This window comes from Lupinus angustifolius, unplaced genomic scaffold (assembly GCF_001865875.1).
Source record: "Lupinus angustifolius cultivar Tanjil unplaced genomic scaffold, LupAngTanjil_v1.0 Scaffold_1_814, whole genome shotgun sequence".
Classification (NCBI taxonomy): domain Eukaryota; kingdom Viridiplantae; phylum Streptophyta; class Magnoliopsida; order Fabales; family Fabaceae; genus Lupinus; species Lupinus angustifolius.
The window spans coordinates 145,035-167,963 of record NW_017716132.1 but is presented as its reverse complement, the minus strand read 5'-3'; the positions used below and the strand labels follow the sequence as shown (position 1 = coordinate 167,963).

At 32.0% G+C, this 22,929-nt stretch overlaps 2 protein-coding genes and 1 long non-coding RNA gene across 4 annotated transcripts; 1 reads left to right on the top strand and 2 right to left on the bottom strand.

Moving 5' to 3' along the window:
* Window positions 1-621: 621 nt before the first annotated feature.
* Window positions 622-3,179, bottom strand: LOC109337039 (calmodulin). 2 transcript variants are annotated; one of them, XM_019573901.1, is made up of 3 exons: window positions 2,970-3,179; window positions 882-1,288; window positions 622-812 (listed from the first exon to the last, which is right to left on the bottom strand). In XM_019573901.1, the coding sequence occupies exons 1-2, from the start codon at window positions 3,043-3,045 to the stop codon at window positions 915-917; spliced, it is 450 nt and encodes a 149-aa protein (XP_019429446.1). In that variant the 5' UTR covers window positions 3,046-3,179; the 3' UTR covers window positions 622-812; window positions 882-914. The 2 variants fall into 2 exon arrangements, with proteins under 2 accessions (XP_019429446.1, XP_019429445.1); XM_019573900.1 differs by having other exon boundaries at window positions 622-1,288.
* Window positions 2,967-15,720, top strand: LOC109337040. The gene is made up of 3 exons (XR_002106392.1): window positions 2,967-3,048; window positions 5,507-5,514; window positions 15,710-15,720. It is a non-coding gene; the product is annotated as an uncharacterized LOC109337040 (long non-coding RNA).
* Window positions 15,529-19,526, bottom strand: LOC109337038. The gene is made up of 3 exons (XM_019573899.1): window positions 19,256-19,526; window positions 18,286-18,843; window positions 15,529-15,915 (listed from the first exon to the last, which is right to left on the bottom strand). The coding sequence occupies exons 1-3, from the start codon at window positions 19,419-19,421 to the stop codon at window positions 15,584-15,586; spliced, it is 1,056 nt and encodes a 351-aa protein (XP_019429444.1). The 5' UTR covers window positions 19,422-19,526; the 3' UTR covers window positions 15,529-15,583.
* Window positions 19,527-22,929: the final 3,403 nt, after the last annotated feature.

The window sequence follows — 22,929 nt, the reverse complement described above, 5'->3', positions numbered from 1 at the left end:
GCAGATATACTTTTTTAGCTACACCCAAATGATATCTTTATCGAGATACTAATGGGAGCTCATATATTTCTTTAATTTGTGATTAGATAAATAAATATAGTGCAACTTGTGTAGTCACTCAAAAAATTATATATAATGAATCAAGTTCTCTTGCATGTTTAGATGTTGGTGGCTGCTCATAATAATATGACTTCATAATGATTTTACACTTGATGAAAGAGATTATATATATATATTTTGTCAAAATTTCTATCGTGTGACTTTCAATGAGTAATAAGATTAGGTTAATATGTCAATGACAATATTTTATTTTTGGTATCGTTTGCCATTTAAGTTTGAAAGTTTTTCTCTTTATTTAATTAATTGTAATTAAATATTATCGCCCCTCTAAAATTTTGTTCAAGATCCGCCACTAGCTTGGAAGCGAACTAACTTCTCACGATAATCAAAGTAATTTTATACCAATTCTAATATATTTCTATGAAGTAAGTAATGGAACTAAAGAAAACAACCTGTTCCACTTTGCCCCGTATGAGCTTAGATATGCACAAATTCATTTGCAAACAGAAATTCAACAAATTTATCCAGTTTAATATATATATATATATATATATATATATATATATAACGGACCATATTCATAAGTGTTTACTGGGTGAGATACACTTTTACAAGAACCTAAGCTCCACATGAGACCCAAAAATGAAAAAGTGGTAGAAAGCAAAGTGAAATAAACATTAAAAACTTGAACAAAGCCAAAAAATTAAACTAGAAAGATACCATTCCACCACAACCATTAGTAAACATTACCAGATAAGGATGGACTAAAAAACCATAAAATGAAAGTCTAGAGCATAAGAAAAGACATTAAACTAGGAACAAGTAAAAGTTGTCCTAATTTTGTTTGGTTTTAATCACTTGGCCATCATCACCTTAACAAACTCCTCATAATTTATCTGGCCATCACCATCAACATCAGCCTCTCGAATCATTTCATCGACTTCTTCATCGGTGAGCTTTTCCCCGAGGTTGGTCATCACATGGCGAAGCTCAGCAGCAGAAATGAACCCATTCTGATCCTTGTCGAAAACCCGGAATGCTTCTTTCAGCTCCTCCTCTGAGTCAGTGTCCTTCATCTTCCTAGCCATAAGGTTTAGAAACTCGGGGAAGTCTATGGTACCATTACCATCAGCATCTACTTCATTGATCATGTCTTGCAGCTCTGCCTCGGTTGGGTTCTGCCCTAATGACCGCATAACAGTTCCAAGTTCCTTGGTCGTGATGCAACCTGCAGGTGTATAATCAACATGAAGCCCCAGATTCTTTTGCTGTTAAACAAGAGGCAAGAGCCACCAGCATAGAAAATAGATTCTTGCACACTATAATTGTCACACTAAGGGCAGAGCCAAAATTTAGCTTAGGATGCAAATAAAAAAAGGACTGCCCAGTGCTCCCACCTATTGGGGTCTAGGAAGGGTATATGTCGCAACCTTACTCTCGTAAGTGGATAGTCTGTTTCCAGGATTTGAAAATAATGACCTTTGGGTCGCAAGGCAAACAACCTTAACGTTGTGCCGAAGCTCAGCCTCTGACTTTGAGGATACAAAACAAATGAACCATATATAACACAATTGAAATTGTTTGAGGAGAGCTAGAGCAAACCAAACATAAAAGAATACATAAAGATTAACAAAATTGGGAGAACAATGGCATACTTGTATCCCCCTCTCTACCCAGGTTGCTATACAAGCAAATGATATTTAAAACATCGGTTAATTGGTTAATAATGGGTATCAATGGATTAATCAAACAATCATGTTCATACAAAAAATGACATCTTTCTAGAAGACAATTCACCTATTCAAATATAATGTTAATCAATATTCAAACTAGCATTATATAACTGTTAAGAACATGCTCACAATCACAAGGTACACGGAAACCATAAGTACAATGAGAAAAAGGTTTCAAATCCTTCAGCAAAACTTCACGAGGGATTGGGTTCTGTATATAGTTTAAACTCAGACTTTCGGCATGATTAAAGTTTTGAAGTTTATATAAATTACTTTTATCTATAAATTATAAACATTAGCAACATCTGAAATTCTATTTAGGTACCGCCAGTTATATTTGAAACATAATTATAATTAAGAAAACATAAAAATATTAAAAAATCAATAAATCGTTTCCATCAATTTTTTCAGCATTTATACCTTCATTTTTATTTTTTATATGACATTTTCAACTTTAGAACATATATTGAAGTCATATATCGTTTTTGGTAATGTTTAAAAACTTGAACCATAAAAGAGGATCATAACATCTCAACAAAATAAAGAGTAAAAAAAGTTCCTTAAAACTTGTACGCGTACCAATTTGGTCCCTAAAAAATTAAAAACCGAAAATTTTCTCCCAAAATCAAATGTGAATGAGTCATTTTAGTTTTTTTTTATGACACCCGGGAGAACTATTTTGATTTGAAGTTCCAATTTTTGAGAACTAATTTATATTTTTAGTTATTTAGAGGGTACAATTGAGAATCTATAAGGACCAAATTGGTATTCACTTACCACAAGGGTCAACTGGTGTAAGACTCCCAAAAAGACTAAAGTGTGTTGATTCATGTATACTTATTGGAAAGGCAGTCATGCATGCTAAAAAATGATTAGTTCCTTAACCGTGAGAGATACAATTGTTACTACAAAAAAAAATTGGGATTCATTCCAAAATAAAAACTAAAGAAAGAAACAAACAACCAAATTGGTCTCTGGAATTGAGATCATCATACGTCAATTTGGTTTCATATACTAAATTCATTTTAATTAATTAAACAACGACATATGCAATGAAGGAAAATATTAAGATTAACAAGTTCATGGTAAACATGGCTATAACTGACTAATAGAATTAAACTGAAAAGGAAAATTAAGAAAAAAAAAGAAACATTTATAGAAGAAAGAGGAACTCACCATCGCCATCCTTATCGAACAAACTGAAGGCTTCCTTGAACTCAGAGATCTGTTCATCGGTGAGTTGATCTGCCATTGTGTTGTTATATAATAACAATAATTATAATAATAATAATAATAATATTTATACGAATGATTTTTCTATCTTTCTCTCTGTTTTTTTCTGAAGAAGAAAGAGAGAAACTGAACAAGCGTTGTTCCTAGAAAAAGAAACCCTTCTTATGAATACACCCTCACTTTCTCTTTACCATGACTAAAGTTGGGTTGTATCCTCTTTCCTTTTGACCTTTCAAATTTTAATCAAAATAATAATCAAATCAATAAAGCACAGCCTCCGATTATTATTATATCTGACTCAGGAATTTTTCCATTAAATGAAAAAATGTATATCTTAAATCAGTAAATATATTCAACATATTAGTTTAGGCATGTAAAACATAACTAAATCTTAAATATATCAAATTATAAAAAATTTAATTTTTGAAAATAATATTCGTTGAAAAATGACAATCTTAAGAATGTATTAATTTCTTATTCATATGGTAAACAGAAATTATTGGTTACACAAAAAAATTAGTAAATATAAGTTGGCCTTGTTAACACCACAATAGAACTAATTAGGAAATAAAAATAAAAAACAGAAATATTGTATTAAAGTTAGCAAGTATGTTGCATATTGTACTAGGATGTCGTGTTGGACTTACCCGACTTTCGTGTGACTCAGTTTTATTTCCAAACTTGTGTAGACTCACTTAAAGAGACATTGAATTTTTTTTAAAAACATTTAAAAAATCATACTGGACTAACAAGACTTTTCACGGACTCATTTTTTTCTTCAAAAACCCACAATTATTTTAATATTTGATTACATTTATTTTTAAATATAAAAGTGTGGGACTAATTATGGAAACTAAATAGTAATAAGAATGATATTTTTCATTGTAGAAGAATAATTTATATTCTTAATTTTGAGGAAGTATAATAGATTATATAATAATTTTTAGACTCAAATCTGTTGTGGATCTAATCTTTTCTAGTTAACTCATTGAAATGCTAGCTAGTGGTGGTATTACAATTGATTTAAAGAAAGAAAAATTATCCTTGAATATACAAGGTGATAAGGTCGAATTTGAACTTGGTGCATATAGTTACCAACATTGTTTTAAGAATGCTTGTTCCGGGTATGAAAAAGTTAACCAAGAAGAGAAAGGATCATTTCCAAACACTCAACTTTCAAATTTATTGGAGGGACGCTCTTTGGGTGAAGACAAACATAAGGATAAAGGAAAAGTGACCAAACAAGCTCTTGTATTGAAGATTAAAGAACATACCATCTGTTTAAAGGGGAAAGTAAATTTAAATAATGTGAGATTTGAAGAAACTCCCTCAAATATTTAGGTGAAGAAGAGCAAGGTAGAAAGAAAGTGGTCCACTGGAAGGAAGAATGAAGCTCTAAGTGAGTCGGGTTAAAACTTGAAAGGTAAATTTGTTAGAAATTTCTTATCATTGGTGAAATACTAATCCTATGATCTTGAATTTCATGACTCCTGTGCACATATATGAATCAAAGGATCCCCTATGGGTTAACCTGATGGGTATCCACCCATTAAGCCCATATCCGTTATAAGCTTTTAAAAATTTAAGGGGTGTTAGTAATTAGATCACTTATAATGTAAGCCCGAAAATAAATAGCTGATATCATTATATCAAATATATGATGCTCACCTTTAATTAGAAATTTATAATTTCTAACACAATTGTCAATCTAATGATATTAAACAAATGCTTCTTTGGAGAAAATCCAAGCTTTAGATACTTTCTTTTGGTTTTCCTACTTTCTGTCTTTGTTTGTTTCTGCTTAAGTAACTTCCCAAGTTCAAAGCCATCGTGAGTAGAGCATAACAAGTCAAAGACATGAGTGGTACTAGAAGCTCAGAGTTAGTTCAACAACACTTTGGATGATCATAAAATCATAGTCATCACACTAGTAGAGAATTTTTCTAACTTAATTAAACTTCTCAAATTTTTATCCATGCATATTTTATGCTTCAATACTTTGTTTGGTTGGAGAGAAAAAATGAGAAGAAAAAAATATGTAAGAAAAAGAAAATAAAATATATTAGAATTAAAGTATAATTTAATATTATTTGGTATAACAGAAAAACAGAAAAGAAATTGTTATTGTCTTCTCTATATAGTTATATAGGCACTTTTGCTTGAGTTGTTGACATGAGTATCAGTTAGAAATCCATAAAGTTGGTAACAAATAAATGTAGGGCCTAACTTATAAACATAGTAGAAGTTGAGTCATTTTTCATCACTTTCATCTCAAAGTTGAGAAGAAAATTTTTCAACGGGGATCTATTAGTTTTTTCTCTATCTACTTTATTTCTCTCTTAAATCAAATGGGAGAAAGTAGGAATTTTTCTCCAATCTTTCTTATTTCTATATTTCCTCTCAAAATCATTATAATATGGGGAAACATTATGGACAATGCTTCACTTAAGTCTGAAGAATGGTACATTATATTGGCAAAGTATTTTTTGTTAGATGATTTTAAAATTATAAATTTTTGAAACAGGAAAGAATTGACTACTTATCATAAGTAATAATTATATTTTTTTATTGGATTTAGACTTTTGAAGATACTATTTAATTCAAAACTCATTTAAAAAATGTATGAACTGAATAAGACTAGATTGAAAATATCATTTGAAAACTTAAAATTAGCATATAACTTTTTTATATTATACAATTATGATGTTTTTTTCTCATTTTCTAACCCATTTTCCCTTTATTCCAATGACTTATTCAAAGGTACCTAAGTAAATATTATATGTTATGGGTACCAAAGAAAACTTTTTTTTATTTAACCTCAAAGTGTTGAAAACGAGAAAATATAGTAATTGTGTTAATATGTATATATACTTAGCAATTCTATAAATTGCTTCCTCTGCTTTCTAGGCATTTGAGCAATTGAAAGTGATATAAATATTTTACTTGTACTTTAACACGGTAGACTTGATAAGTCTATTTGTTAATTGAAATGTTTTTTTTATATTTTAAATTTAAAGAGTAATATGGTCAATATGAAACTTGAATTGAACATAATTTAATTTTCTGAGTTATCCAATAGTTTTTTTTATATTCTCAATTAAACACATATCACTTGTCCCAAGAGTGTATCCCAACCATATAACATACTTTTGAGACAAATGATTTATATTCTACTAGATCATCCTCTAATTTTAATGTCATGGCTTAGAAACTAATTTGACGACTGTTTGCTTGTGGTGTTAGGAAAAAAAAGAGTAAAGTTGCCCCCAAAATTTGACTAAAGTTTGCCCCCAAAATTTGACTAAAGTTTGCCCCCAAAATTCTCCCTACTGGAATTGAAAATCTCATCTTCATTGTATATAAGTCATGTAGGTTGATGGGGTTAATTGTAATTTCTCAAATTCGTGTAAATGGTGTGTAAAATGAAACTTTAGCCACCACAGATCAGTTTTCAAACTCATTAAAATATGCTATATATACACATTGGTGTTGGTTAATCAAGTTGAATATTTATAATTTATAGCCGCTATAAAATAGAGTATTACACATCAGGGATGGAGCAAGATCAGTTTTAATTGCAAAAAAAATAAAAAATACTCCTATATATAAAAGGAAAATATGGGAAAATATGGTGTAACTATGTAATTTTACTTTCCTATTTTACTCTTAATACTTTTTAATTTCTACAAAAAAACTATATAATCATATATAACTACCACTAACATATTAACATTTTCTCTCACATTAAGTTGAACATTATAATAAAAATTATAATTATAGTATACCCAATAAAAATATAATATAAAATACATTCAATACAAAATTGATATTATTATTTTGCAAAATAAAATATATAAAACTTGAATACTCGACATTATAAAATTAAAATATGGGTAGGCACGAAGTGTCTATCACCACTAGTCTATCTATATTTATTTATACTTATTATAAAACCAAAACATGATGTAACCATCCACCATGATGTAATTTATAATTCTTTATTTTGCCTTTCCTAATTTCTATTTTTTACAAAAAGACCATATAATTTAATGTCCATATCCCCATTACATGTCCCATATTATTTTCTTGTTTGTGTCATTTTCTTAATTTTGTAGCTACAATATTTTTTTAATATTTATCTCTTAAGTGTATTCTCACGACTTCAATATTCAATAACAACGCTCTATAAATATGAAACCAAAAATATTTTTTAATATTTATCTCTTAAGTGTATTCTCACGACTTCAATATTCAATAACAACGCTCTATAAATATGATTTTTCCCTCAATTTTATCATACTAAATAAAAAACATTAATCGGGTTATAGTATTTACTACTTTGTGCAATCATTACTAAAAAATAAGAATGTATTTGACAATAGAAAAGAGTGTCTGTCAACACACTAATATATATAAAGGTAAAACATGTCTAAGGAGTGTGTAAGTAATTGAATATATGTAATTTCTATATTTCAACTTTGTCCTTATTATTATATAAATGCAAAATATGCCTAAAGGACATTCTGGTAGTTAAACCTGTATAATTTCATTCAATTCTATTTAGTAATCATCATGACATAATTTTCATATTCCAATTTTATCCTTTGTAACATTCCAATAATAACTCCAAGAAACTTCCACATGCTCTTTTATTCTTTTCCATTAATGAATCATTACAAGAAACTTTCACATGTTTTTTTTTATTCTTTTCCATTAATGTATTACTATTATTCCACATATTCTCCTATTTTTATTTTCTCTCTTCATCACACCAAAAAGAACATTTTGCCCGACATGAAAAAACATCCAATGACATATTAATCATTATTAGAGACAATTGAAAAATTTATAGAAACTTTGTGTATACACTTATTTAGAAAATAGCAATCCGAGTCAACAGATACAGAAACCGACGACACGCTAGTTTTAATAAAGGTAAAAAATTCAAAGAAAATAATAATTAATGTAGATATGATTTTCTCATTAATTATAAATGCATATTCCACATATTTTCATTAATTAATGTGTTTTTCATAACTACTCAATCATACAACAACTAAGTTTTTATCGCACTAGGTGAGTTGAGTACATGAATCATACGACATTATAATGTTATATTATAAATCATATCAATTGACAAAGTATTGAACTATAAGTATTTCTTTACCAGTTCCCGTATGATTTTTCTTGGTCTCCTTCTTCCTCTTGGAAATGAATTATCTTTCATTTGATCTACTCTCCTTATGACAACGTCTACCGATCTCTTCCACACATGTCAAAACCACCTAAGATGCGATTATACCATTTATTCTCTAATATGAGTTACTCCAACTTTCTCCTGATCCATTCACTTCTAATTCTATATTGTCTAGTGTGCACACTCACCCAACACAACATTCTTATCTCAAGTACATGAAGTCTATTCTCTTATTAACATTTTATTTTGCAACATTCAATCCCATATAACACTCTCGATCTTATATATGTGTGGTAAAACTTTCATGCCTTAAGCTTTAGTAGTGCCTTTTTATCACACATGACACATGGAACACTCTACCATTTCATCCAACGTGTTTGAATCCTATAGTTTACATCTTCGTCAATTTCTCCATCGTCTTGTATGATTGACCCAAGATACCTAAATCTAATGACTTGTAGTATGATCATATCATTAATCTTTACCTCTATAATAGAGTTTGTTTGTTTCTTGCTAAACCTACACTCCAATATTTTGTCTTGCTTCGACTTATACGAAATTTATATGATTCTAACGTTTGTCTCCACAATTCTAATTTCCTATTTAACATCTCTCTTGAGTCTCCCACTAAGACAATATCATCTCCAAAGAGAATGCATTGTGGCCTTGGTTATTGGATTTGATCATTCAGCACATCCAAGATCAATGAAACAAGTAAGGGTTCAATGTTGATCTTTGATGTAGTCCTATGACAGTAAGAAAATCTTTCGTTACTCTGTCTTATGTTCTCAAATGGTCTTGACCTCATCGTACATATTTTTGATTGCTCGAATATAGCCAATGCAAACACATTTCTTCTTTATTCCATAAAACCTCTCCAGGCACCTTATCGTATGTCTTCTCCAAATCAATGAAGACCTTGTGCGTGTTCCTTTAGTTTATTTGATATCTTTACATCAATCGTCATAGCAAGTATATAACATCTATAGTTGACCTCTAAGACCTAAAATCAAATTGATTTTCACTAATGTCTCTCTTTTGTCTCAACCTCCACTCAATTATCTTCCCCCATAGATTCATAGTATTACTTACAAGATTAATCCCTTATAGTTTGCCCAATTTTATATGTCGCCCATGTTATTATGAATATGGATTAAGATGCTTCTCCTTCACTCGCCTGACATATTCGTATACTTCATGATGATCTCATTAAATAACTTTGTGTCATCTAATGTCTTGCTCTCCTATAACCTTCCAAGCCTCAATGTGTATATTATCTGATCCAACTGCTTTGTTAGTCTTCATCATTTTCAAAGTTTCTTTCTCTTTGAACATCCGAATTCTACGATAAAAATATAATTTTGATCTTCTTCTTTCATGTGTTGTCTATGAGAAAGCAATGAATCATGTCCCTTATTGAATAAGATATTATAATTACTATGTTCTTTAATCGAAGATTTTTTTATGTTTTTTTTAACAAAGATAATGAGACAGAGGAAGTAAAGGTTTTTACGTACAACCAAAAGCTTACTATTGGAAAGGCAGCTTAATAATTTGTTTTTCAAAAAAGTAAATAACAAATTTTATTATTCTTTGAGGTCACCCCATAACTATTCGAGGTCAGAGTTTGAAGTAAATTAAACTATGCCTTAAATATCTGACTATATTAAACTAATAAACCAAAGTTTAAAACATTGGTCATATAGGTTTATCTCATAATCATACATATTCTCACTCCTAACTACAAGATAGAGTAAAGTATCTTTGACAAGCATAAGACTTGATCCTAGAACACTTTGACACAAAGTAAAATATTTACCTGTAAAATTAATGCATATAATTAGGGATGACAATAAAAACCGAACCCGTGGGTACCCGCCCGAACCGAACCCGAATTTAACGGGGAAAACTCGATGTGATTGGGTTCGGGTTTTACCCGGGTTTAAATTTAGGGTTCGGGTTTGGTATAGCAAAGACCCTAACCTGAACCCGCCCCGAAGTAAGGTAATTCAATTTAAAATTGAAATTTCTATCATTTGCCAATTGTTTTTAATTTCTAATGTTACTTTATATACTATTGGATCTTCAAACATAAAAGAAATGAAATAATACAAGAGAAAATAGAAATGTTAGAGTAAAATTACACGAAAATAATATCATATTTTCCTTAGCACTATCATTTTCGGGTTTTTTTGGGTTCGGGTTACCCGAAACCCGACGGGTTCGGGGATGGTATTTTTATTTTCAACCCCGTTGAGTTTGGGTTCGGGTTCGGGTTTTGAATTTCGGGTTCGGGTTTGGGTATGTGCAAACCCGACCCCGACCCGCCCCGTTGCCATTCCTACATATAATTTTCACTTATTTTATTTATTATAATCCAATTTAAAAATAGCTATTGATGTAACTTAAATTAAGATGATTAAAAATATATAAATTACTTGTGTTAAAATTGATGTATAATTCAAGTCATTAGAGTCTCAGCAATTAATTTGTGTAAGTAGAGTAAGAAAGTATAATTAGCTATAATTAGTAGTTAGTTTTTGAAATTATGTTAGTAGTTAACTAAGGCTTACTATAAATAGTATCTATATAAACTCTTTGCAAAATACACATAATGAAGTAATTCTCATATACCTTCTTTACACATCTCTTCATTCTTCATTAATCTTCTTTTCTCTACAAAAGTCCCAACAAACTTTGGTATTAAGAGCTTGAAAACATCTAGGGATCTGCGGGGTGTGTGTGTGTGAAAAATCCAACAGAAAAGGACATTTCAGTAGTTGCTAAACCAAAACAAGGGTGCAATTGAAGATTCGAAAGATGGTTAGAAATGACACCAATCTACCATCCATGGGACTCCCTATTCCCACATAAAAGAATTAGGATAGATTGAAAACTCATATGAAGGTCTTGTTTTGTTTTCAAGAAGTAAGTGAGGTGGTTGAAGATGGATTTCATCCACTAGGTCTTGATGCAACAAAGATACAAGGAGCTATGTATAAAGAAACTAAGAATAAGGACAACAAAATACTATTTCTGATCCGCAATGTGTAGATGATGACCATTTTGAGAAAATTCAAAATGCTACCACTGCCAAAGAAGCCTGAGATGTCTTGATTCAAAGTCATGAAGGTGGAGAGAAGATTAAAAAGGTAAAATTACAAATTCTTAGGAGGCAATATGAACTATTTCACATAGAAGAAGGTATAGGATTGGTGAATAGTTGACTAGAATTCTAACCATAACAAATCAAATGAAGGGTTATGGAGAATCCATCACATATCTCATGATAATTGAAAAAACATGATATATCTACCTTAGAAATTTGACTTTATTGTGGTTGCAATAGAAGAGTCAGAAGACATCACCATGATGAAGACTGAGGAGCTTTTAAGCTCATTGAGGCTCATGAGATGAGACTGCTTGATAAATGTCCAAGCAAGAAAATAGAACAAGCTTTGAAGGCAAGTCACTTCAAAGATGAAGACAAGAAGAAATACAAGAAATAGAGAGGAAAACAAGAGCATAGCAAAAGGTGGTCTCAAAATTCAAAAAGAAGCAAATATGTTCATAATTGGCATGAGTCTCCCGATATAAGAGGAAAGCCAAGGATGAGTCAAAACTAGAAAAGATTTGACAAGAGGAAGGTAGAATGCTTCAACTGCCACAAGTTACGACACTACGCCTATGAATGTCCTTCTGATAAGGCAAAACAGACAAAGAACCATGAAGAAGCATATACATTACAAGAAAAGTCAGATTCAGAACCATTGAATCTAATGGTAACTACCTCTGCAGAAAAGTCACACATTGAGTCATGGTATCTAGACTCAGATTGCTCTAACCATATGACAAGGCATAAAGAATGGCTCATAGATTTTGACCCTTCAAAGTAGAGTAGGGTGAAGTTTGCAGATGACAGTTCACTAGAAGTGGAAGGAGCAGGGAATGTAGTGATTACAAGACAAAATGGATCAAAAGCCATAATTTCAAATGTGCTCATTGTTCCAAAAATGAAGAGCAATCTGCTGAGTATAGGTCAATTGATAGAAAATGGAATCATTATGCTAATAAGGAATGAACAACTTGAACTCTTTGATTCTGATAGCAAGCTCATACTCAGAAGCAAACAAAACAAGAATAGGACATTCCAAGTGAACATCAAAGCTGTTGAAGTTCAATGCTTGGCAACTATGGAAACTAGTGACGAAAGCTAGTTGTGGCACTCAAGATATGGTCACCTGAACTTTAAAAGCCTACATCAACTAGGATCATCACAACCTTACTTGAGAAAGCTTGTGAAGTCTGCTTGATTGACAAACAAACTAGAAGTTCATTTAAATAAGAGTTAAACATGAGGTCCAAGTTTATGCTAGAGGTTGTTCACTCTGATGTTTGTGGTCCCTTTGAAACACATTCCTTAGCAGGAAATAGATACTTCATAATCTTTGTGAATGAGTTCAGTAGAATGATCTGGTTAGATGTGATGAAAGCCAAAAGTGATGCCTTTGGAGCTCATGAATTTTAAGGCTACTGTAGAAAAGGAAAGTGGAAAACAATTGAAACTGCTTAGAACGGATGGAGGATGAGAGTATACCTCAAATGAGTTTGAGGCTTATTCATAAATAATGGGATCAACATGAAGTCATTGCACCATACGCTCCTCAACATAATGGTCTTCCGGAAATAAGAAATAGAACCATTATGGACATAGCTAGAAGCTCGATCAAAGAGAAAGAATTGCCATAAAAGTTATAGGCTGAAGTAGTGTCAACCTCAGTCTATATCTTGAATAGGTTCCATACATAGAAATTTGAAGGAAAAGTACCACTTGAAGTTTGGACAGGGAGGAAAGTAGTTGTTGGTAATCTCAAAGTCTTTGGATCATTGGCCTTTAGACATGTACTAGATTAGAGAAGGACCAAACTTCAAGATAAAAGTGAAGCAATGGTGTTTATATACTATCATCCTACTGGAGCCTATAAACTGTATGATCCAGTCAAAGAAAGGGTACTTATAAGTAGAGTTGTTCTGATTCTAGAACATGAAAAATGGGATTGGAGACAAAGTCAAATCAGCTTAAGGAAGATAGTTCCAGAAGCGATTGATGATAGACCCATCTCAGAAAGCTTGGTTTAAAGGATTATTGGAAGTCATTCAAAACAGAGATTGAGAGCATTTCCTAGCAGACTCAGTGACTATGAAACTCACTCTGATAACCAAATTGATGAAGAAGTTGACTTGATCCATTTGACATTAATGGCTTAAACAAAACCTATTAATGAATCTGAAGCAAAACCCATTGATGAATCTGAAGCTATGAAGCAGGCAATATGGAAGGATGCAATGAATGAGGAAATCAAGTTTATTGAGAAAAATGAGACTTAGAATTTAGTTGAACATCCATATGGCAAATACCAAATAGCTGTAAAATGGATTTCCAAACAGAAGCTTAATCCCGATGTATCAATTTCCAAATACAAGGTTAGATTGGTGGCTAAAGGGTTTCTACAAAGAATGGACTATACAAATGTTTTTGCTCCTGTAGCCAGAATTGAAATCATAAGATTCGTGGTTGCAATTGCTTGAGCCAAGAACTGCTCATTATTTTAGCTTGACGTAAGGTCAACATTTCTCCATAGATCACTAATGATTGAAGAATTGTATGTACAACAACCACATGGCTTCATAGTCAAAGGAAAGAAACATATGGTTTACAAGTTGAATAAGGCATTGTATAGAAGGATTGGAGTAAGCCACAAGGGCTTGGAACAAAAGGATTGTCTCATTTTTGTTTAAACTCAACTTCCACAAATGCATTGTTGAACATGGAGTTTATGTCAAAGAAAGTAGAGTTGGAGAGTTATTGATCATATGACTTTAAGTTGATGATGTATAGTAATTGGATCAAATTTGAAAAGAATTGAAGAATTCAAAAGAGTGATGGAAGCTGAATTTAAAATGACTGACTTAGGAAAGCTAAGCTACTTCCTAGGCATGAAATTCACATACACTATAGTAGGGATCATGATGCATCAGAGAAAGTATGCAAGAGAAGTTCTGAAAAAATTCAACATAGACTTGTGTAACTTAGTAGCAAGTTTCGTTGCAGTAAATTTGAAGCTAACAAGAGATGAGGAAGCTGCATCAGTGGATGAATCAACATTCAAGCAGATTGTGAGATCATTGAGATTTTTGTATAATAGTTGGCCAGATCTATCTTATGGGGTTGGACTAGTAATCAAATTCATGTGCAAACCAAAGAAGGCTCACATGCTTGCAGGTAAAAGGGTGATGAGATACATACAAGGCACAAAAAATCATGAATTATGTTTCCAAATGAAAAACAGAAACCATAACTAAAATTGATTGGTTTTGCAGACTCTAACTATGGTGGAGATCTGGTGGAAAGGAAGAGCACATCTGGATACTTATTTTTACTCAACAATGTCCCTATTTTTTGGTGCTCTACTAAGCAACAAGTGGTTGCACTCTCAAGTTGTGAAGCTAAATATATCTCAGGAAGCTATGCAGCCTACCAAGCAGTTTGGCTGGAGGAAATGAAGATTAAGGTGAGATCACCACTACAACTAAGGATAGACAATATCTTAGCAATAAGCTTGTCAAAGAATCAAGTGATCCATGGTAGAAGCAAGCACATAAAAGTGGTATATCATTTCCTTAGAGACTTAATGAACAAAGAAATGCTTGAAGTGATATATTGTAGAACATAAATGTAGTTGGTTGGTGCATTCACTAATGCATTAAGGGCTGAAAGACTTGAAGAGTTAAGGAAAAGAGTGGGTGTTGTCTCTTTTAAGAACTTGACTTAAGGGAGGATGTTAAAATTGATGTATAATTCAAGTCGAGTCTAAGCAATTGATTTATGTAAGTAGAGTAGGAAACTATAACTAGCTATAATTAGTAATTAGTTTTTGAAATTCTATTACTAGTTAACTAAGGCTTGCTATAAATAGTATGTATATGAACTCTTTGCAAAATACACATAATGAAGTAATTCTCATATACCTTCTTTACACATCTCTTCATTCTTCATTAATCTTCTTGTTTTATCTACAAAAGTCCCAACAACTTGTACATTATACTGCCCAAATACATCCTAACTTAAATACCTGCAAGTTTAATAGATTGAGCAACGAATAGAGTTCAAAAAAATGAATAATTTTGATCATGTGTAGTGTATTCTTATCAACAAAGATACAATGTCTCACTCTATCTCACACACTATCATGCATCAATGATAATGAAGTAAAACATCAACAATAATAAATATTTAATTGATATGACATATTTTCATTGACGCAGGATAAAAAGTCTATGTTCCGTTACTACTTACTGGTTAGAAGCACAATTTTCTCTTGCAAGTCTCAAAAGGAAGGGCATACAAGCAACCTAATTCCCTAACAATCTCTTCAATCAAATCCTTGCATATATAATTCTGCAATGCCAACCCTATTCTTCCAAGCTCTCTCTTTTCTCCCCAAGCAATGTCCCTACACACATCCTCTACACTATTTATCATAGCTTTGCTACTCCACATAAATGAATGATCTTTGTCATTGATTTTCTTATGTATGAATTCACTGGTCATTCTATCGTTGATATATGCACTGCTGATTTCTTCCTCTCCTGGCTTCTTTAGTAACTGTTGCTTGTGTTGCTGCATTCGACCTGTGCATAAAATGCCAATTATCCACATTTGTAATGATTAAAATTGTTAATTAATTAACTATATGCAAAATTATGGATATTGAATAGGGATTCCAATATTTCCAATATTTGTTTAAGAATTTAGATGAACTAGGCATTCGTTGAATTATATATTTTTTGCAGTGAAGTTTGTTTGGGTTAGCTTCATATCTTAACTTCTTGCTCTCAATAAAAAGACGGTCTTATAAACAAAATTAAATTTTGCGGTCAACCCATAGATTGTTGGTCAATTATGTTGATGAGACATATGGAAACAAGAAACAGTGGAAACTATGTTAATAGACTAACTAATGCAGATGAAGTGTATAAAATAAATAAATAAATAAATAAAGAACTGAATTTCACTGTTTCAATTCAACAAATATAAGTACGATTATACTACCTTCTTTTTCTTTTTTCAATTGCCTCGGAATACTATACTATCAGTGTAGTGTGGAAAAGTAATTCACATGGATCAGGAGATAGTTGGATATGTTCACAACAATAACTGACACCTCCAAAATATATTGAAAGAAACTGAACAAATAAAAAACTCCTTTGCAGGCCACCACACGCATTAATGTATATGCAATAGTTACCCGCGGAGGCAAGCAACAAAGGCTCTTGGTTGTTGGGGATGGGTGGTGGGAAGGTGGGGTGGGGTACAAAGCTAACAAATCCCCGCAAAAGTATGTAGGTTCTTCTGAATGGCCCATGGCAGGTAAAGCTCCAAATGTTTGGTCATCTTTTCTCTTTCCACTCCTTTTTCTTTTGAACATCTTTTCAGTGCCTTGTCTAATGAGTTATAGTTAATAGCTAGGCTCATGCTTTAAATTATATACAGTAATTGCAATCATAATATCGTGATTTGGGTAGTCTCCGTACTAGTATTGTGAGCACTTATAGCTGCATAGGTCACATTTTCTGCAATTTTCGTTGATTGCCATAAACACAATGTAATCATAATTTAAAACCATGGAGAGAGTACAAATGGTCCTAGACCCATCCACTAAAGTATCCCACTTTTATAGTTTCTTATTCTATTGGATCAGAACCAAACAAACATTTGGGGCTACTCTCTTTAATTTTGGTCTACGTATAGAGTAGAGACTAGAGAGACATCTAATAATAGCTGGGAAGAGAATATGGAATTTTTTCCCAATAATATGGCAAAAGGTACAGTGAAAGAATACTTGAAGAAAAGGAATTATTCATTGTTTTTTATAAACAAATATTTATATATTTATATTTTGTGTTAGTAGGATTTGAACCCTCAACTTCCTTATCATTTCACTCGCCCACTCCCTCCACCCTTATTAGTTCATCACACCTTATGACTCCCTGGATTAATAGTTGTTTTAACTTTTCATTATAACTTATAGCTGTAAATCATTGTGCCAAATTGGGTAAAGGATGATTGCAGTTGCTAGATGAAATTAATTTGTCCCCACTATGGTCATGATGGTGTTGAACAAAGTTATGTTACTGTGATTTTAAACTTGGAATCCTAAAAATAATAGATATTTGCGGCATGTGCTTTTCCTATAAAACATCATGGTGTTTCCTCCTCATCGGTTGTAAATCCTACATTAGCAGCTTAGGGATCCTAAATGATCATAAATGCCTTCGTAAGAATGACAATTACATTGATTTAGTTTTGCAAGAAGAAAAATAATATATACTCATTTAAATTCTCTTACTTTATAAGAAAAATAATATATTACAAACTAATATTTTGTTTATTAATGATTTGTTTATAAGTGATCTTATCATTTTATTGTATGTGTAAGAAAATTTTATAGGAGAATATATAATTACTAACTTTCTACTAGCAAAGCATGTCTCATATGCAATTAATGGTAAGCAAAACTCGACCATATACATTTACCCAATTTGCTCGATCATGATTCGACCTGAATATGTTCATATTTAACTGTACCAAGTCTATGATCGAGTTCGAATTTAAAAATCAGACTTAATCAATATTTATGGGCAACTAAGAGACAAACATAACCAACATAATATGTTTGATGACCACTCCTTCATCATGTTTGTATGTGTCTATAATAGTATCTCTATAATTAATTTTTTAATTTTTTTCATATCATTCATTAGTTAATATTATTATAAGCAAAATACTATGAAATAGATTCTTTATCCCAAAAATATAATGTTGAATGTGTTTATCTAAATAATATAAAATATTAATTTATATTTTTATAATTTTTTATTCTAATTAAATAACATATTTTGTTGGTATGAGATAGTAATAGTAGAGACAAGAGATCTCATCAAAAATACTAACCCATAAACCTTGATGAGGAAGACGATAAATAAAGAGAGCGTACTCACCAAATGAATGTCGTCTCGAGTAGCAACTCGGATTGAGTGGCGAACGAGTGAACTCGTCAAGCAAAGATACTGGACTCAGTTGCTGCTGCTCGCCATTAAACATCAAACAGTCCATCTCCGAAACCGTTCTGATTTTATCCACAACGGCGCTTCTCGTAACTACCACCGCCCGAACTGCAGAATAATCCTTCGACTGAACGGACTCGATGATTTTCTTCAGAATCTTCAGATCCTTATCGCACCTCTGCAACGCCCCCAGCAGTCTCAGCCTCTTTGCCTCCACCGACTCCGTCGGTGTTTCCGGAAGGTCCTCCAGCCCCATCAGTCTCATAACTAGTGTCGGCGTTCTCCGTCTCTCCTCCTCTGCCGTCTTCTTCTGAGCCGCCGAACTCCACCGCCGAATCTCCGCCGGCAATGTCGGACTCCTCAGAACCTGGCACGAGGATATCGAATTACGCGCGATACTAACATCCGGGATTTTCTCTTCTTTCTGATTTTCTCGTTGTGAATTTGCGGAGGAAGGGGAAGAATAACTGTGATTCTTAGTGTGCGTCTTTCCTGAGAAAAAAGAATAAAAGAATAAAATCAGTGTGATTTGAGATTTTAAATAATGGTTGTGGTATCAGAAACTCTTAAAACAAATGCATTTAATGCTGCAAGTCCTTTCGTCATATCACATAGTTTTAGGCTTTTAGCCACTCTGAAAACCAAATTTAAATAGTGATGGTGCGGCCAAATGCAGTCTCATATGAGCTCATGTTATTACATTACAGAGATGTTGCAACATCTTTATGATTCGGTGTAATATGCAAAATGCAATTATGGTTTTAATATATAATATTAAGGTAACATCATATGATTCACCGTTCAAACATGCTCGAAAAGATATATGAATGTAGTTATAGACACATATTTATAACATTACAAATTTCTCAGAAACAAAATAGGTGTTTTTTTAAGGGTTACAGACCGAATGTGAGGAATCTACGACGGTGACGGGAGTTGGAAAGAAGGTGGAGAATGCCGGACATGCAGCCAATGGTCTTGGCGTGAATCTTCTTCTCCGCCAGTGTGTTTTCTCGCCGTGAGGACGACGGCGAAATCACGCTATTATCTCTCTTCATCTCTCTTCTCATTTAGTTTTTTCAGTCGCAGTGCGTGTTTAAGTTGGTGATGATGTCAAGACTAAAGTGAGTAACGGTTATCACAAGAAACAATGAAAGTTAATAAAGCTATTTGCACGTGGAATATTGTTGATTGTTGTTATTGTTCTTCTGTTTCTTTTTTTACTTTTTGTTGCTAACATTATTTTATTTTAGTTTTTCTGATGGTAATTTTGTAATATTTATTATGGATGGAGATTTGTTGTCTCAGATCTATTTTAGAATCTGTCCCTAACTAATTATGATGAAACAAAAATTGATAAAGTCATGAATATTTATTTTTTTTAACTGATATATCATAATATAATTAGTTTGGGATATGCTTTGGGACAACATATCCTATTCCATTCCATTTATGATATCTCTATCCATGTGAACTTCTTCCGTAAGGAAAAAAAATTATAGCATGTAACAAATTCTTTTTTAACACCTATAACTTTTAAGTTGTTTTTGGTAAAAAATAAAAATAATATATCCTCTTCCTACTCAAATTTCAGTACATTACTCTTAAGTATTGGAAATTAGCTTAAATTGCTTTTATGGTTAGAAATACTTTGATTAGACTAAAATTTTATTATCTAACAAGTGGACTTCTAGGATAAAGTGTGAAATTGTAATTATTAATCTACAAAACAATTATTGAGTTTTAATTTATGTATAATTTTTTTTAGACATACATATACTTTAACACAATTTAAATAAACCATTGATTATATTTCTAATTAATAGTTATTTTTATAACAAATCAAATTTAGGTTGAGTTTTATGTTGTTGTCAGATCCAATAAGTAAATCAGTGTTAGTAACATGATATGACTTACATGCCAAAAGAAGAAGAGATAGTTGAGAACAACTCTTTTAACTAAGTTACCAAACTGTCTTTTGTAACTATAGGCTTTTGTTTTATGTTGTTCTTAGCTACATCTTCTTCTTTTGGTGATGATATAACTAAACAATTGAAATGTCTTAGTTATTAGATGTTTTAAATTTTGTTGATTAATAAACTCGTGAAAATAGTGTCCAATAAGATATTGTCTATTTTACTAAACTTAAAAATCCATAAAAAATTGCGACTTTAATAATAAACTTAAAATCAACCACACATATTGCAAATGATCACTAAAAGAATGTCTATAACCTAGTATATCATCAACGAAGAAAATCACAATTTTTTGTAGAAAAGGTCTTAATAAATCATTCGTGGTTGATTGAAAAGTTAACGGGCCATTCTTGAGCCTAATGACGTAACTAAAAACTCATAATCGCCATCAACAGTACAAATGGTTGTCTTATGAGTGTTTGTTGAGTCAAGACGAATCTGGTGGCACCCTGATCATAAATCAATCTTAGAAAGAAATGGTAGCCCCGATTAATTCATCCAAAAGTTCATACTGGTGTTAATCTACACAAAATAACCTATAACCACAATGGTAATCTACACAAAATCACCAAGAACCATATTCTTATCATACTAATGGTAATAGTGATAAAAATAGGCTAGTACTATGTTAAAATTGTAGTAGGCATGCTTGAATTTTCTTGATGAAACAAGAAAGATGAAAAAGAGAATATTATTCATTGAATATTGAATAGATGGAAAAACAAAATTGCATTGAATCATTTATATAAAGGATAGAAAAACTAACTATCCTATCCTAACCAAACTAACCAACTAACAAAAGCTCAACTATTTTAACATTTCCCCGCAAACTGGAATGTATTAAGCATTCCAAGCTTGAAATAATTGTGTTGAATACAATGATATACTATAATACCTTCTCTTAATAGTGAGTGAATCTTCATCTTCCAGTCTTGAAATATGAACGTGAAGCAATACTGACGCTTAACCTGCCATTTGGCAGAAGCAATTTCATCCAACGCTCAATCATCTTTTTGACAGAAGCAAACCCATCATAACGGATGAAAGAGAGAAATGAGATGGACCTTAATCTTGATTCTTATATGTTGCTTCAATGAGGAAAAAAATTACATACTATAATGTTGTGTGTTTAATGAGAGAGAGAGGTAAAGAAAATAAAGTAGTATAGAAAAGCGATAATTGAAGGGTAAATGATAAAGAATAAGAAAATAATATGGGTATAGTAATATTGCCAACTTATTGTAGATTTCACCAAAATGTGTATTCTCAACAATTTCTTGGGTGTCTATGATTATCTATCCAGCAATCACTCTATCTTTGACAAATTAATATTCCTCAAAGCAAACATTGTCAAGGCTGAAACAATGTTAATCTTATAAGGCTAATCAATTCTTGGAATTGTTGGTTCTCTTGCAAGGATCAGGAATAGAGTAACATTCTCATCATTATCACCATCATTTACCAAGGGGTGATGCATCAGTAATCTCCATAAGCATCTCTAAGAAGTAAGTCATTGTTCCAAGCAAAAAAAGAAGGCAATGCAATGATCATTGCAACAAAAGGGATTCCAGAACCAAGAACTCAACTTAGGTTGTCTTGTATATAGCTCAAGATCGAAAGAGTTACCATGCAACTTGACTAACCTCATTGATTGTTATCTCTCTACAAGTTTGATTGAAAAACAAAGGCTCCAACGACTTGGTCTTACTTGCATGCTGATTGCATCAAAATATGAAGATATTTGTGCTCCTTCACTGACCCGTGATGCTGAAGCTAAGAAGATAGAGAAAGATGCACCAAAGGAAAAACCTGCTGCCATAGATGATAATGGTAGAAAATAAGTGAAGAAAGAAGTGGATTCTATGAACATATACATCAAGAAACACAAGCCTTTTTTTGTTATACAGTGGCCATGAATACCATAGGTGATGATGCTCTTCACCCACCATTGGAGCATATTGATGATCAAAGTGATGTACTGTGGCAAGAAGATTGTATGATGGAGCCATAAGCAGAATCTATCAAAAGAATAATTATGTTACTCTGATACCATGTTAAAATGGTAGGAGGCATGTCTGAATCTTCTTGATGAAACAAGAAAGAAAAAAAAGGAGAATATTATTCATTGAATATTGAATAGATGGAAAAGCAAAATTGCATTGAATCATTTATATAAAGGATAGAAAAACTAACCATCCTAAGCAAACTAACTAACCAACTAACAAAAACTCAACTATTTTAATATGAACCATATGTGAGTATTTATTGAGCTTAATATTAACTGATGAGGTATTTAGTAGAAGGCCATTATGCACCAAAAAAAAGTAGAAGGACCATTTTAGGGTTATGAGGTCTAAGTGGGGGAAGACCTTTAGGAGTGAGAAACATAATAGGTAGAATATGGTTTAAAAGAGTAAACTGTTGGTTGATAAGTATGGAGTAACTATAATGCCAAAAATGTCTATAATCTCATATGTGTTGGATAAGTGGTAACATTGATGTAAGGAAGCAAGGGTGAGAGCAGTGGAATGTTGGCCGATAAGAGTGATTGATTTATGGTCATGACTGAAAGTCATAGAATGTATTGAAGTGTCAGAAGTAA

Coding starts and splice junctions, on each gene's coding strand:
- LOC109337039 (XM_019573900.1), bottom strand. CDS start 3,045: ATGGCAGATCAACTCACCGATGAACAGATCTCTGAGTTCAAGGAAGCC. Junction 1,289..2,969: donor GTTCGATAAGGATGGCGATG/GTGAGTTCCTCT, acceptor ATACACCTGCAG/GTTGCATCACGACCAAGGAA.
- LOC109337038 (XM_019573899.1), bottom strand. CDS start 19,421: ATGAGAAGAGAGATGAAGAGAGATAATAGCGTGATTTCGCCGTCGTCC. Junction 18,844..19,255: donor TCGTAGATTCCTCACATTCG/GTCTGTAACCCT, acceptor CTTTTTTCTCAG/GAAAGACGCACACTAAGAAT. Junction 15,916..18,285: donor CTCGAGACGACATTCATTTG/GTGAGTACGCTC, acceptor TTTTATGCACAG/GTCGAATGCAGCAACACAAG.